Source organism: Cydia amplana, chromosome 4 (assembly GCF_948474715.1).
Source record: "Cydia amplana chromosome 4, ilCydAmpl1.1, whole genome shotgun sequence".
In the NCBI taxonomy this organism is placed as follows: Eukaryota; Metazoa; Arthropoda; class Insecta; order Lepidoptera; family Tortricidae; genus Cydia; species Cydia amplana.
The window spans coordinates 2,211,828-2,226,548 of record NC_086072.1 but is presented as its reverse complement, the minus strand read 5'-3'; the positions used below and the strand labels follow the sequence as shown (position 1 = coordinate 2,226,548).

The 14,721-nt window shown below is 38.3% G+C and overlaps 2 protein-coding genes across 2 annotated transcripts in view; one reads left to right on the top strand and one right to left on the bottom strand.

The window, feature by feature from the left end:
• LOC134663101 (kinesin-like protein KIF21A) overlaps positions 1-14,721 on the bottom strand; it is a 99,843-nt gene that overhangs the window by 44,907 nt on the left and 40,215 nt on the right. Inside the window, exon 4 of the mRNA XM_063519434.1 lies at positions 1,105-1,347. Coding sequence (XP_063375504.1) covers positions 1,105-1,347 — 243 coding nt within the window. The remainder of the gene's footprint in view (positions 1-1,104; positions 1,348-14,721) is intronic.
• The window catches only part of LOC134663071 (beta-arrestin-1), a 191,026-nt gene that overhangs the window by 160,207 nt on the left and 16,098 nt on the right, over positions 1-14,721 (top strand). The gene's annotated exons all lie outside the window — the stretch shown is intronic.

Sequence of the window (14,721 nt, the reverse complement as noted above, 5' to 3'; positions counted from 1 at the left end):
ACGGAGAACTCCGGCGGCAGCTGGCCTTGCTCGCGCGCGGACTCCGCTCTCGCTTCCGCACCAGCAAACAGTTCTCTGATGGCGCGTGGTATGATGCCTTTTCGGTCTTCGTCGTCCTTCCACCACTGCCCATTATGTATGTAAGGATTGTTCTAGTTACCTTAGCGTAGGGATCCTTAGCGGGGTCCAGCAGATCCACAATATCCTCGTTATACAGCTCTATGAACTGCGCCTGCACGGAGAACTCCGGCGGCAGCTGGCCTTGCTCGCGCGCAGACTCCGCTCTCGCTTCCGCACCAGCAAACAGTTCTCTGATGGCGCGTGGTATGATGCCTTTTCGGTCTCCGTCGTCCTTCCACCACTGCCCATTATGTATGTAAGGATTGTTCTAGTTACCTTAGCGTAGGGATCCTTAGCGGGGTCCAGCAGATCCACAATATCTTCATTATACAGCTCTATGAACTGCGCTTGAACGGAGAACTCCGGTGGCAGCTGGCCTTGCTCGCGCGCGGACTCCGCTCTTGCCTCCGCGCCAGCAAACAGTTCTCTGATGGCGCGTGGTATGATGCCTTTTCGGTCTCCGTCGTCCTTCCACCACTGCCCATTATGTATGTAAGGATTGTTCTAGTTACCTTAGCGTAGGGATCCTTAGCGGGGTCCAGCAGATCCACAATATCTTCATTGTACAGTTCTATGAACTGCGCCTGCACGGAAAACTCCGGCGGCAGCTGGCCTTGCTCGCGCGCGGACTCCGCTCTCGCTTCCGCACCAGCAAACAGTTCTCTGATGGCGCGTGGTATGATGCCTTTTCGGTCTTCGTCGTCCTTCCACCACTGCCCATTATGTATGTAAGGATTGTTCTAGTTACCTTAGCGTAGGGATCCTTAGCGGGGTCCAGCAGATCCACAATATCCTCGTTATACAGCTCTATGAACTGCGCCTGCACGGAGAACTCCGGCGGCAGCTGGCCTTGCTCGCGCGCAGACTCCGCTCTCGCTTCCGCACCAGCAAACAGTTCTCTGATGGCGCGTGGTATGATGCCTTTTCGGTCTCCGTCGTCCTTCCACCACTGCCCATTATGTATGTAAGGATTGTTCTAGTTACCTTAGCGTAGGGATCCTTAGCGGGGTCCAGCAGATCCACAATATCCTCGTTATACAGCTCTATGAACTGCGCCTGCACGGAGAACTCCGGCGGCAGCTGGCCTTGCTCGCGCGCGGACTCCGCTCTCGCCTCCGCGCCAGCAAACAGTTCTCTGATGGCGCGTGGGATGATGCCCTTTCGGTCTTCATCGCTGTCTTCGCCCTCCCAACCGCTGCCCATTGTGTAGGTCTTGCCGGATCCAGTCTGTTAAAAAAAAGATGGATTAAGTTGGTAAATTAATAATTTTAGGGTTATTAAATGGTTTGACTGAATGTGTAATGGTTTGACTGGTTGTCGTCAAAATGTTGCAATTGAAAACATAAACTACAATCAAGTCAGCAGTGGAAGTTGCTAAGCGGGCCAGGTGTTCAAAATTATCTTGACGCGACTTTATTGTTAAGAGAATAAGAGCGTGTCAAGACTGTCAAGGTAATTTTTAACACCTCGCCCGCTAAGCAACTTCTGCTGCTGACTGTACAATAGAATATTTTCTTATGATTTCTAATCGGATTTAGTTACTCCAAATACAGTTTATATTTCATAAATTAATAAATACAATCGGATTTATAACATCTAACAAAATCTTCCAAGCCTATCGTACTTCTAAATCATACATTGAATTACTCCACAGGTAAGGTGAGTGACCGCCATAAGCTATATAACAATTAGACCGTCAGAATGACGTCAGAGGGGTTCCACGGTCACGGAGCGCAACCGCACTCACTTTCTATAGTGACTAACCCGAGCATTGTAAGATTTTGATAAGGATATCATGTTTAAAATAATCTTCTTTGTTCTAAGAAACTTGCATTTCGAAACTTGAAATAAAATATGTTTCACAGAAACTGAAGAAGATTGTAAGGGCTCATTTAGACGGCGTGCGAACTCGTATACCTACGATTTTAGGTACATTGCGGACCATTGAGGTTACATCAATTCAGCCGACCGACCAAATGACGCAATGTAATGATACTCGCATGCGAGTTCTCGAACCGTCTAAATGAGCCCTAAATGAAGAATTTCCACTCGTAAATCTCAAGTGGTCCACCACTGCAACCTCGACTCATAACTTATAATGTATCTGAACTAACTTAAATCTATGATATAAGGTTGTCCAGACATCACATATACCACGAGTTACAATCATATAGTGTCGATTAATTGATGTAGGTATCGTTTAAATTTCAAATGATAAAAAGATAATAATCTTGAAGGCGCTACTGAAATGCCTACAGAAAAAATATGCACATGATTGATTATTGTCATCGGTTCCCGATGTATTTTACGCTTACATTCGGCTAGTTAACAAAGACAGTTTATACAAACGGCGTTTAGTGGTCCAAGGATGTTTTAAACATCCAGACCTGGAGGGCTACTCCAAAACTCGAATATATCCCATCGCCATCACGCTCTTGCGATAATGTCTGAGATAACGACCCACAAAACTCCGATTTTCGAAATTCGCTGTACGGCACTACGCATCCAAGTGCCTCTCCGAGTTCATTCGTACCGACAAAGCGCTGAAATATATATGACCGTATGTGACGACACCTCGTGACTCTCAGATAGTCGTGCAGGGAAAGTCAGCGTTTCGACACGGCTAAATGTCAATGGAGCTTTGTTTATAATACCTCTATACATCGATTGGCTACTTAAATTTAAAGAGGCGATGCTTTGGTAAGATTTTAGCACTTAGCAATGTCCATTTACTTTCTCTTTAGAGATAACACTAGGAAATGTCTGGTTTTATGCATTATTGACTTTAAGCGAGCTACGGTACTTACATCTTCAGACAGATCTTACTCTAACATTGTAATCCTCTATCCTCTATCCGCCCAGAGGCCTATAAAAAGGTCTTTCATTCCACTGTAATTTGAATCTTTATTTTGACAAATCAAAATTGCATTTGTCTTGGCAAGTTTTGGTGTCTGGGCGGCTAAAGCATGCTTGATTGGAAGAATAAATATATTTGTCTTTGAGGCGTATTTTGGCTAGTAAAAGTAAAGTTTACCAAAAACAAATGACAAATATTTGACATTTGTTTAATAAGTATGCTCAAGTTTGTCTATCAACTGGCCTCCACTAAGTATGTCTATCAACATAATTATTGCGGAAGGTAGTTTGCCGATCAAATTATCGTCTTCATACAAACATGTCCACGTAAACGGCACAAGGCCGAGCGAAAATTTAAGAGTACGTCGAGTGTTGTGAATCTTTGATGAAGTACTATCGACAACACGAGTTAATAGACAATCTATCATAGTTATTCTATTTGTAAACCTTATTGCTACGATATAGGATTATAAAGTCAATTATGGTTAAGACTGTCAACAATGAATGACATTTCGATTTATGCATTATAGACACGGAAGAAAATAAGAGCGCGCGCGCTGCGCATTGCAGAAATGAAATAAGGTTTGATAGCCACTATCAAGTACTCGTATTTGAAATAAATAGATTTAAGTATGCACTTAAGTATAATGTTTAGCTAATAACGCAAGTCATAACGCGCAAATATTTTTTGGCATATTTTTGCAACTCTTGCTCTCACAACGTTTGTCGTGAACTGATACAAGTTTTTCTTGCTAAAAATTGTTATAAGTAGGCTTGGAGGATACAACTAAACGGAGTAGCCATTAACAAGCTTTCCCCTCTGTCGAAAATAGACGGCCAATGGTCATACACAATGTATGGACTGACGTTTATCTGACATGGCTATTTTTACGTTACGCATACATTTGACGTTCCCCTCCCCCGCAAAAATCGGCAGACTGTTTTGTACAGAAAATTACAGACAAGGCGTCTCCGTTTGATTATATCCTCTAAGTAAGTAGGTACAAATAAAATAAAGTGAGTATAAGTTTTCTATGTAAAACCCCTAGTCTTCCCTTCGCTCTACGGAACTCTATAAAATAAAGCAATGTGGAATTGAATCCTTTGATATTGATTTGTGACATGCCAAAATGGAATCGAAGAACCAATCAAAACGGATATTCGGTTTTTAATTATAAGGTGACAAGGCCATGAAATAAATCAATACATTTTTAATATGTTTACTAGCAACTTAGATCCTCCGTAAGTACGGTATGGTGTTGTTATATCATCTTACAACTGGTCCGAGTCAGAAGTCAAAGCGATTATGTAAATTCAATATAAGTGGATCAGCATTTAGCATGGCAAAAGCCGTATAGAGATGGTATAGAGCAAATTAGTTGTACGACACGAGTTCGTACATTTTTTTGGCATAGAAATGCTCGAACTTCCTGCTGTAGCTTACAGTTAAACTGTGGAATGAACTGTCGCCTACAGTATTTCCGGACCGATACTACCTTCAAATCTTCAAGAAAAGAGCGTACTCCCATCTTGAATCCAACAACGCACGTACCACTCTGATGTTGCGAGTGTCCAAGCGCGCGATCAATCACGCGATTCGTCTTTTCGTTTGCTTCCTATATCTTAACAAAACAACTTTTCTAGAGCTTTGATATGTTGACATGATAAAATGGTTAATGTATGTTTTCGCTTATCACTTGCGCCGGACAGGTGGACAAGGAATCAACTCGTGCGCATGACGTTCTGTTTGTTCTGATGTCATCTGCGAATCTTAACGGTCCGAGGTAAACTGTGTTATGTAAACTGTTGCGAATACGAATGTATACTGTGAGGTAATAGCTATAATAAGTGTGAAGATTTTTGTAATATATTGTAATAATAGGAATTTGTTTAAAAGAATGGCGGTTGCTGCTAATTACTTCGAGACAATCCTACTATCTTATGATAATCAATAATAATGTTTTGAAGGGATAAATATTTGTGTTAGGTTTAGATCAGTTAGATCAAGAGACAAAGTCGCGTGCAGAGGTTGATTAAGATAATTCGGAAAGTAATTGCTATTACATATGCTGCGTCAATCGTAGAATTTGCTGCTACCATATAGAAACTGAAAGTGACAATGCATCTAGTAAGTATGCCGCGCGCATTTTTAGCCGTAAAACAGTGCTGTCTAGAGTGTCTATACTCATAAAATCGTGCTAGCCATAGAAAAATGCACCGCCTTGAGTTATGACACGTGTTTAACATTCTATAGCTTCATGTGCAAAAATATGGGAGCACTAACTGTACCTCGTTCGCAATTGATTATTTTGCTTTTTATGGACATTTTCATATCGAATAATATCATGCACACGCCGAACATATTGGTACAAGCTGGCCTAGTAAGATTTTCCTGACCTACTAGCATGAGTTGCGTTCTCGCGCGCGACTCCATACATCTTGCGCGACTTCAAGTATGGACTCGCGCGCGAGAACGCAACTCATGCTAGCTGCTAGCCGGTCTGGAAAGCATGAAGGTTACTCTTATAAATTACGCCATTAGTAATTGACAAGGGTTTTCGTTGGTATAGGCAATTAGGCATAGGCACAACACAACACAACTCACGATGTCTATTCTTTAAGAGCCAACAGGAGTGGTCATTTCTCCATACAAACGTACTCGACTGTTTCCTCCGTGGGTTTTGAAGCTAGAGCAATGATTTTTTCAACACAGATTAATATTGTCAATATCTGTGTCGGACCGTTTTGTTTTTTTTGATATTTTTGTTTCTTAAGGCGCTAGAGCCCTTCAAAAATGGCCAAAATGGCCTAATTGACTATGCCGCAATGAGAGGCGTGCTATTCAAAACTGACATCAATTAGTCAAAAAAGCAAAACGGTCCGACACAGATAATGTCATAATCATTTAGATTTCCAAATTTGGTTACGATTGGTTAGGTTTTGGAGGAGGAAACAGTCGAGTACGAAACCTCGATTTTTGATATTTTTACGCAGGATTTTTCGCCTTGTCCTTATCGCACTAGTTTTAGGAGCCGCTTCCGTTAGCGAGACGGGTATATTTACCTAAAATATTTCAATCTTAGCTCCTGTTGGCTCTTAATTCTTGGCTTTTAAAGGTGCCTACTTTGATAATTAACACTAACAAAAATCCAAACTATGTATTTATTATGTACATATGTATGGCATCCATAAGTGTATATTTAAAAATACCGCTTATAGGCCCTCAATGTTAAACAAACATTTTGACTACAGGTTAATCTCAAGGACAGTTTATCTTTAAAGCATTGAGTTAACCTAAAATAAGCTAATGTCATACGTACCTATCCTCGTGCCGCCCATTGTACATTAGGATGTACACTCAGTTTCGATGGAATGTCAACCTTAATTAAAAACAAGGTAGATATCATTTCATTTGTCACGTAAAATTTTCGAGCAAATGAAATTCAACCTAATTGAGAATACAACAAGATTCTAATTTCCTTGGCTATAATTTTGTATGGTGCCGCCCACGAGGCTATATATAGGTACACACGCGGTCATCTGTATCGTGTGTAGACGTGTTATCTAAGGCTTATCACGCTTATCTAGAATAAATTCGCTGTGGCGCTTAGGGAAAAATAGATATGAGTCATTTGTCTATAAATTTAAATACACTAAGTTGGAAAATGGAACTAGACAAATAAATATGATCTTTTAGGCGCAACTTAAGACGACTCGAACCTTCGGAAGACTTCGACAAAAAATCTGTAGGTTTTATCAAAACGAACACTATTGAAAATGGGAGTTATCGAATGATTGTAATTACTTAGATGTAGAGACAATGCGTTTTAAAAATCTTGTACATAATTTGACTCAGGTCTTGATAATTCAAGTTTCGACCTGACTTATATAGAGTGGAAAACTGAGTCGTATCTTAAAGCAGAGGACTCAAGGAACTTGAGTCTTAACCACTAGAAAAACGATACCTATAAGCTAATCCTTAATAGTTGTTACGGATCTGAAGATCTAGAATATAGGTTCTTTAGGAGTGCTCAGTAAGGCAATGGTAACTTTTGTAATTGCCTGGGTTGCCTGACATGTTGGTTGACTAACGGATCCCAGTTGCCTTATTTGTGGAGATGTGCATCACTGAGATAAGTGGCCGTTCGCAGTGTAGTTATAAAAGAGCATATGATTCTTGGATATTGATAGACAAATATATTTTTAATTTTGAAGGTTTTTAGCTGACTGAAGAAAGATGTGCGTGTCCTATAAGTCCATTTCTTTAACATGATTGAGAGCACACAGAGCTCTCTTAGATAAAAATAAATATTATTTTACACAGATAGATTTAGTCTCACAATAAGCTCAATAAGGCTTGTGTTGTGGGTATATAAATACGAGGGGCGTTCAATAAAAAGTGAGAATGAGTATGTTATATACAACTTTTATTAAATGTAATTTTATTTTTCGACATAGTCACCTTTTAGCATAATACACTTAGTATATCTTTTTTCTAAACTTAAAATTCCATTTCTAAAAAAGGTTTCATCTTGAGTACTTAAAAAATCTTGTACTGCAGCGACTACCGCGTCGTCGTCTTCAAATTTCTTGCCTCTTAGGTATTCCTTCAATCTCGGAAATAGGTAGAAATCACTAGGGGCCAGGTCTGGTGAATACGGAGGGTGCTTAAGGATATCGAACCCAGCATCACGTATTGCAGCCATTGCAACGGCGGACTTGTGTGCCGGTGCATTGTCCTGATGGAACAACACAATTTTCGAGAGTTTACCTCGCCGTTTTTCACGGATCTCATTGCGCAATGTTGCTATTTGTTTGGCATATAAAGAGCCCGTAATAGTGGCTCCATGCTCGAGATACTCAATCATTACGACCCCTTTACCATCCCAAAAAACAGAGCCCATGACCTTACCGGCAGATGGGCCCACCTTGAATTTCTTCGGAGTTGGAGATGATGGCCTTTTCCATGTCATAGACTGCAGTTTCGTTTCAGGGTCGTAATGATGGAGCCATGTTTCGTCCATTGTTATAAATCGCGCCAAAAAAGTTCCCGGTCTTGCTGTATCAGGTCCAAAGCTTCTTGACAAATCTCGACTCTAGTTAGTTTTTGTGTGTCAGTAAGCATTCTGGATACCCAACGCGCTGATACCTTTTTCATACCCAAGCGTTCATGTAAAATATTATGCACGCTCCCCGTTGAAATCTTTACATTTTCAGCAATAAAACGAACCGTGACACGACAATCCGCCAAAACTAAGTTTTCGACTTTTTTCACAATTTATTCAGTTACTGCTGTAGTATCGCGTCCGGAGCGGGGGTCATCCATGGTCGATGTTCTTCCACGTCTAAATTCGGCGCACCAACGTGCGACTGTCGAATACGGAGGAGCATTAGACCTTAAAGTGTCCCGTAAATCTAAATTGACTTGGTCCGTAGAAAAATTTTTCAAACACAAGTATTTGATAACGGCGCGCAGTTCAATTTTCTCCATTTTCGCTAACGTACTCAATAGCATCGCAAAGAAATCGCCGTATTTTATTTTTAAACAAAAAACAGTTAGTTTTTTTTTTTCATGGCAATCAGCTAGGTAGATTAGCTTTACCGGCCAGTATTTACTTTCCTAATATTTAAAGAGTTTGCATCTCATTCTCATTATATATTGAACGCCCCTCGTACATAGAAAACATTCATAACTCAACTCATTACCGACTGAACTAGGACGCCGTCAACTAGGCTAGGAAGCCGTCAAAAGATATATAAAAGCACTTTTGTTACAGATATAATAATTTAACCAAAACATTGAAATATCGTACTTAGTTAAAATTCCGCAACAGTAGTAAGTCCATGTGATGTCTACGCTATTACAAGACATAACGCTATAATCGCAAATAAAATAATGCATTTATGATGTTTAGGTCCTAAACACAGTTGTTCTCGACAGAAATAATCTGCGCTCAGAACAGTAGCGCGGTATCGATCGATAACTCTTATCAAACTATGGGTAAATGAGCACATCGATACTACAATAACATGCGACACCTACTTTCCTAGATGATTCCTTTTCTCAATCACGTGCCAACAATTCCCATGAAACTCGTGAGCTACAGGTATTTATTATCATCTATTTTTCCCCAAAATAAAAAGCAACGTAAACTATACTATTTACTTTCAGTCATGTTGCAACTTCAGCACTGATACCTTGCGTATTCTTTTTCGTCGTATTACTATGGCTTTGTATCTTGGGGAAACTTTGGTAAGTAAGTACCTAACTAATATGTATAGTTATCCTCTTCCTCGAAGCACGCATGCAAATGCTCTATTCTGATATAAAAATGAGTTTGCTAGCCTCTGCCTCTTGGTAGGTATATAAAAATATGTAATAAAATTATATACATAATATACATATTAAAATCTCATAGGTACTACATTTCAACTCCTACTGCACCTGAGCGCGTGAAAATGTAACAAAAAAAAGATGAATTTTTCTGGGTTAAAAATTAAAAGCATCTAAGTACCATTTAAGTAATTAAATAATTCTCACAAGTGTAACCTCAGCTATTTATAGGCAAATGAACTCTGTCAAGTCCCGCACCAATTATGTCAGCGAATGACACACGGTAAGGTCGCTAGCGCCGTCCCGTCCGTAAAAGGGCGCCGGCGCATGCGATCTATATCGGTGCGCGCAGCCGGATTCCTAGAGACTACGACTGTCAACGGTTATGAATGTTAAATCAAACGGAGAAGTTTGGAACGGTTTTGTTAAATATACCTCAATTATCGAGAAAAGCCAGCGAGCGCCCTCTGTTTTGTAATTTTCTATATGCAAATGGAAGGGAGAAAAAGAGGTGGGTGTAAACATTGCACTATTAGGTAAATTCACTATGGTGATTTACCGATTTTCATGTATTTTCCAACTGAAATGGAAGTCCCGTTTCAGTTGAATAATGGAGTAGGTATAAAAATAAATGAATTTAATGACTACCTCCAACGTTTTGGATTTGATGCGTACGTGTTCCGGAAGAAAGTCCGCTTAACATATAAATCAACCAATAAACGATATTATACAATTTTTCTTGATCAATGTTCATAAATTTTGACACACAGTTTACATTGTAAACTAAAATAGATGCCATATATGTACTAAAGAAAAAGCGACTAAGCCCTTTAGTGGCGGAGGTCGGATTCAAACCGGCGTCTCTAGATTACGCGATGTGTGTTCCCAAATTAGTAACATGTGATTGCATTAAATTATAAGACATATGTTTTATCATCCCATTAGTTCCTATTTCGGTAACCTTTAACTTTATCCATTTCTACGGAACGCAGTGGAAGTCATTTGTCAAACGGCACGGCGATCAAAAGGTTATAAATAAACTTGTGATGTTACACAAACTTGATTGATTGCCATCATACACGAATGCGTATTGCAATGTGAGGTCGCGAAGAGGTATATTGACGGTGTTGTGGGGGTAGGAAGCTAGGAAGCTAGGAAGGTCAGATGGCAGTCGCTTTCGTAAAAACTAGTGCCCACGCCAATTCCTGGGATTAGTTGTCAAATGGACCCCAGGCTCCCATGAGCCGTTGCAAAATGCCGGGACCACGCCAGGAAGATGATGTTGTGGGGCTAGGTTGTTTTGGCGTAGAGACTCTAAATATGGATATATGGATCTCGTGGTTGGCTAATGTTTTGTCTGCAGCTCTTACGATGCATATGTCATTATAATTCTATGTGCCTTTCCTTTCCCATGGCCCAATCCATGGTCTACAACAATTCAATCATCAATCCATGGAGATTGGATGGTTTCGCTGGCTAAGTTTATCCTGTTTGTCATATCATCTGTTTATTCTATACATATTAGTATGGGAGCCTAATTGAATGCAAGTGTTACGAAATACAAATCGATTAGCATTTAAACAGTTCTGCGATTATGCGTGAATGCAGTTTGGTACACCCACATCTGTCGTATTTGGGACTGCGTTCTGTGTTTATCTTAATATTTATTTATTTTATTTTATTTTATTTATTTAACCAACTTACATTTACAGCAGATTGCCAAACATGAAAGTTATAGGTCACAGTACAAAAAATATAAAAAATATAATATAATATTAAATACATTATCATATAATGAGATGCAAAAGGTAGGTATCTTTTCTGACTAGTAACAAAGTAGCTGTATCAACCTACAGCTATATAACATAATATCTGGGAGAGCTCGGAAAACGTATAAAAACTGAAAAATGCGCGTTTTCCCAGAGATAAAACCTAGCTAGATCGATTTGTCACCCCCGAAAACCCCCATATAGCAAATTTCATCGAAATCGTTAGAGCCGTTCCCGAGTTCCCCGAAATATACAGGGTGGTCCAAACCTTGACGTCCAAAAATTTTTTTTAGATTCCTCACGTCGTGTGCTATCAGAATATACCCCATGTATGTTAGCCGATTTTTCGTAGTTTTCGAGTTATGATTTTTTAAACTTTTAACTTTTGTTATGAAATTCGGGGGTTCCCATACAGAGTGGCTAAAAAATAACTGCATTCCCGTTGCCAGGGAGGTGTTGGAATTATACTGAGCAACTTTTACTATGGGACCAACCCCGAAATCGCAAAAAAAAATTGTCTGTTTCATACATTTTGGCCGGTCCGCATTTTCTATGGAAGTGTAAATTTTTTGTTCGCGATTTCGGGGTTGGTCCCATAGTAAAAGTTGCTCAGTATAATCCCAAAACCTCCCTGGCAACGGGAATGTAGTTATTTTTTAGCCACTCTGTATGGGAACCCCGGAATTTCATAACAAAAGTTAAAAGTTTAAAAAATCATAACTCGGAAACTACGAAAAATCGGCTAACATACAGGGGGGTATATTTTGATAGCCCACGACGTGAGGAATCTAAAAAAAAAAATTTGGACGTCAAGGTTTGGACCACCCTGTATATACATATAAATATATAAATAAATAAATAAATATACAAGAATTACTCGTTTAAAGGTATTAGATAGATTAGATAGATATGTAATTGAGAAACATCTCTTAAGACTGAACATTGAATAATTTTACGGTTTAGACACTTTAGACGCGCTTGTCAATGTTAGTATGTCTCACAACAGTTTAAATTCGATCTCTTAAGACGTGTATCAAGCGTGTAGCAAGCCTCTTCAAAATCTCTGATAGCCCGATGTAGGAATTCTTAGCAATGAAGAATCTATAGGTACAATTTTAGTTGTTAAAATGTCATTTTGCTTTTGGAAATACATTTATGTAGGTTTACTTACAACAACGATGTAATACATACGATGTGGTTGTACTTAATAAATAAAATAAAATAAAATAAAATAAAACAACATAGGTAAATAGTACTGATTACCGATTTCTTGGTTTGTGGCATTTTTTACCAGCTATAGGTACATTTAAAAATAAATTAGCTTGCTGTGATAAAAAGATTACTTACAGTTAATATGTAATTGTATTTATGCAAAGGCCTTTAAGCATGCAGAATAATACATTAATTCTCATGTATGATAAATAATAAATGATCTGTTGAGTTATTTTGCTAATTCGTCACCTTGGCAAGGACGATAGAACTTGAAGTAGTCGTAATGTGATATCTGCGTCTAACGTAAATCGATGACGTGATCTTTAGTATATGGTTAGCCATCAAACGTCGCCTTGTCAACGTATTAACATATATTAACTAAAAGATACATTTTTACTTAGATGACGGTATTATAGCTGTTAAACATAAAAGTGCGAAAACAGAATAGAATTTATGGCGTTCTATACTAAAGCTACTGTATTATTATAAGGAAGCGTTCAGGAACCACGCATTAACTTTGCTAACATGTGTGACGACAGTTAAAAATACATGAAAGATGCAAAATTTAAAGCAAAACTTGCTGGAAGAAAAAGCTGACCCCAACTAAATGGGAAAAACGGTTAAGGAAAATGATGACGATGAAGGAAGCACATACCTTAATACCTAACGGGTGGTTCACGGCGAATCAGAAGAGTATAAAGCAATCGTAACATAAGATCATGGTCGGGTAAAAAAAGTCGCAACGAAAGAATATGTACTGTAACCCTCAATGTCTTAAAACTACAATAAACGTTATAATTTAACTTAGCAAAAGACTGATATTTACTAATATTTTTACTAAATATTACATGACACACGATTTTATATTATTTAAATAAATGAAAAACCCTACAACATTTAGTATGAATAGTCGAGCGTTATTTTCTTCATGTGTATGTAAATAGTATGGTAATGGTAATCATAGCGTATTCTAGTTAGTACCTATTGTTCTATACCTTAACAAGTGTTAACCTAGACTTCATAAATGTCTGTTACCTCATCTAAAGCACTTTGCCGTTGGAGCATACATATACGTGGTGCATATAATTATTCTCGACTAATATAGACGGATTGCAGTTCCATACATTATCATACATAAGCTAACTTTGCCTTATAAAGGCAGATTTTAATCATCGTGTTGTTATGACTTTAATATTGATGAAACAGGTTATCATAAAAATAACCGTTTGCATGATTAAAATGGTCAATAATTATATCATTTGATCAATCAGTATGTTTAATAGATTAAGGATAGAGAGGTATGTTGTGTTAGCGATTTTGATGGTCATTAGCAATGTATTTACGTAAAGTTTGTAGGCTTATGTTGTATGAAGATTATTGAAGATATGAGCGATGATAAGCGATGCAAATCAAATACTGTTGTATACAAATCAAAAAGAGAATATGACCGAAACTACAAATTGTATATTAAATGTTACCCGCGGCCGCAATTTCTTTTGTTACCCGTGATGTCTTCGTGAAAAATTTTACCACTTTATTGCAAAAGAAAAGTACCTAGATAAAACTTTCATGTTAACATAAACTATTTTTGTCTACAAAACTACGACTACTTTCTAAATTAATTTATTATGGACAGGACATTAGATTATTAAAATGTTTAGCTCGATATTCTAATTCAAGATAGCATTCTTGTTGGCAAAATCCGTTTAATCTTTCACTTACATGGTACCACATTACCACAATACGTCTATATTTTTCCTTAGTTGATTGGAGTGACATAAGAATAGTAAATAAAAATTATCATTGCTAAAAATCGACCACAATCGTCAGCAAACAGTATGCCAACGCCTTATGTAAAGGCAAGGCCAAGGCCGGCAAACAAGTTTACATGTTTATATACGTTTATAAACGGATGTATTAGCATGATTTCCTTCATTCTTTCATCTCGTGTGTAGTAACGACATTTTATCTCACATATGGTGTGTTATTTGAAAGCTTCTGATCGTATTTGGTTGATAAGAGTTTGAAATAGCACGCCCACAACGGACAAAGTTTATGTATGAGCGATATATGTATCTGAAAGAGGATTCGCTTATATTTGTTATACATTATCAAGCATTTATTATAACAATCATAATACATAGGCAAAGGGGTAGATAATACATATTTGTTATTGATTACACAAGGCGAATTTTCCGTAGCGGTGACACACCATACGAATTATCAGTGAGTTATTCCCACAAAGGGCTCCATAAGTGGCTAAGTACCGGATTTCCGGTGATAACTTGACAGATAAACGTTCACGGTACTAAACTTAGGACAATAGTTAAGTTTCCTTTGTTTGCTTAGCATCTGTTTTTAATTATGACTTCTAGCGTCTAGATGCGAAACGCAAGTTGTGTCAAGTTTATACACATCAGAAAGAAAAAC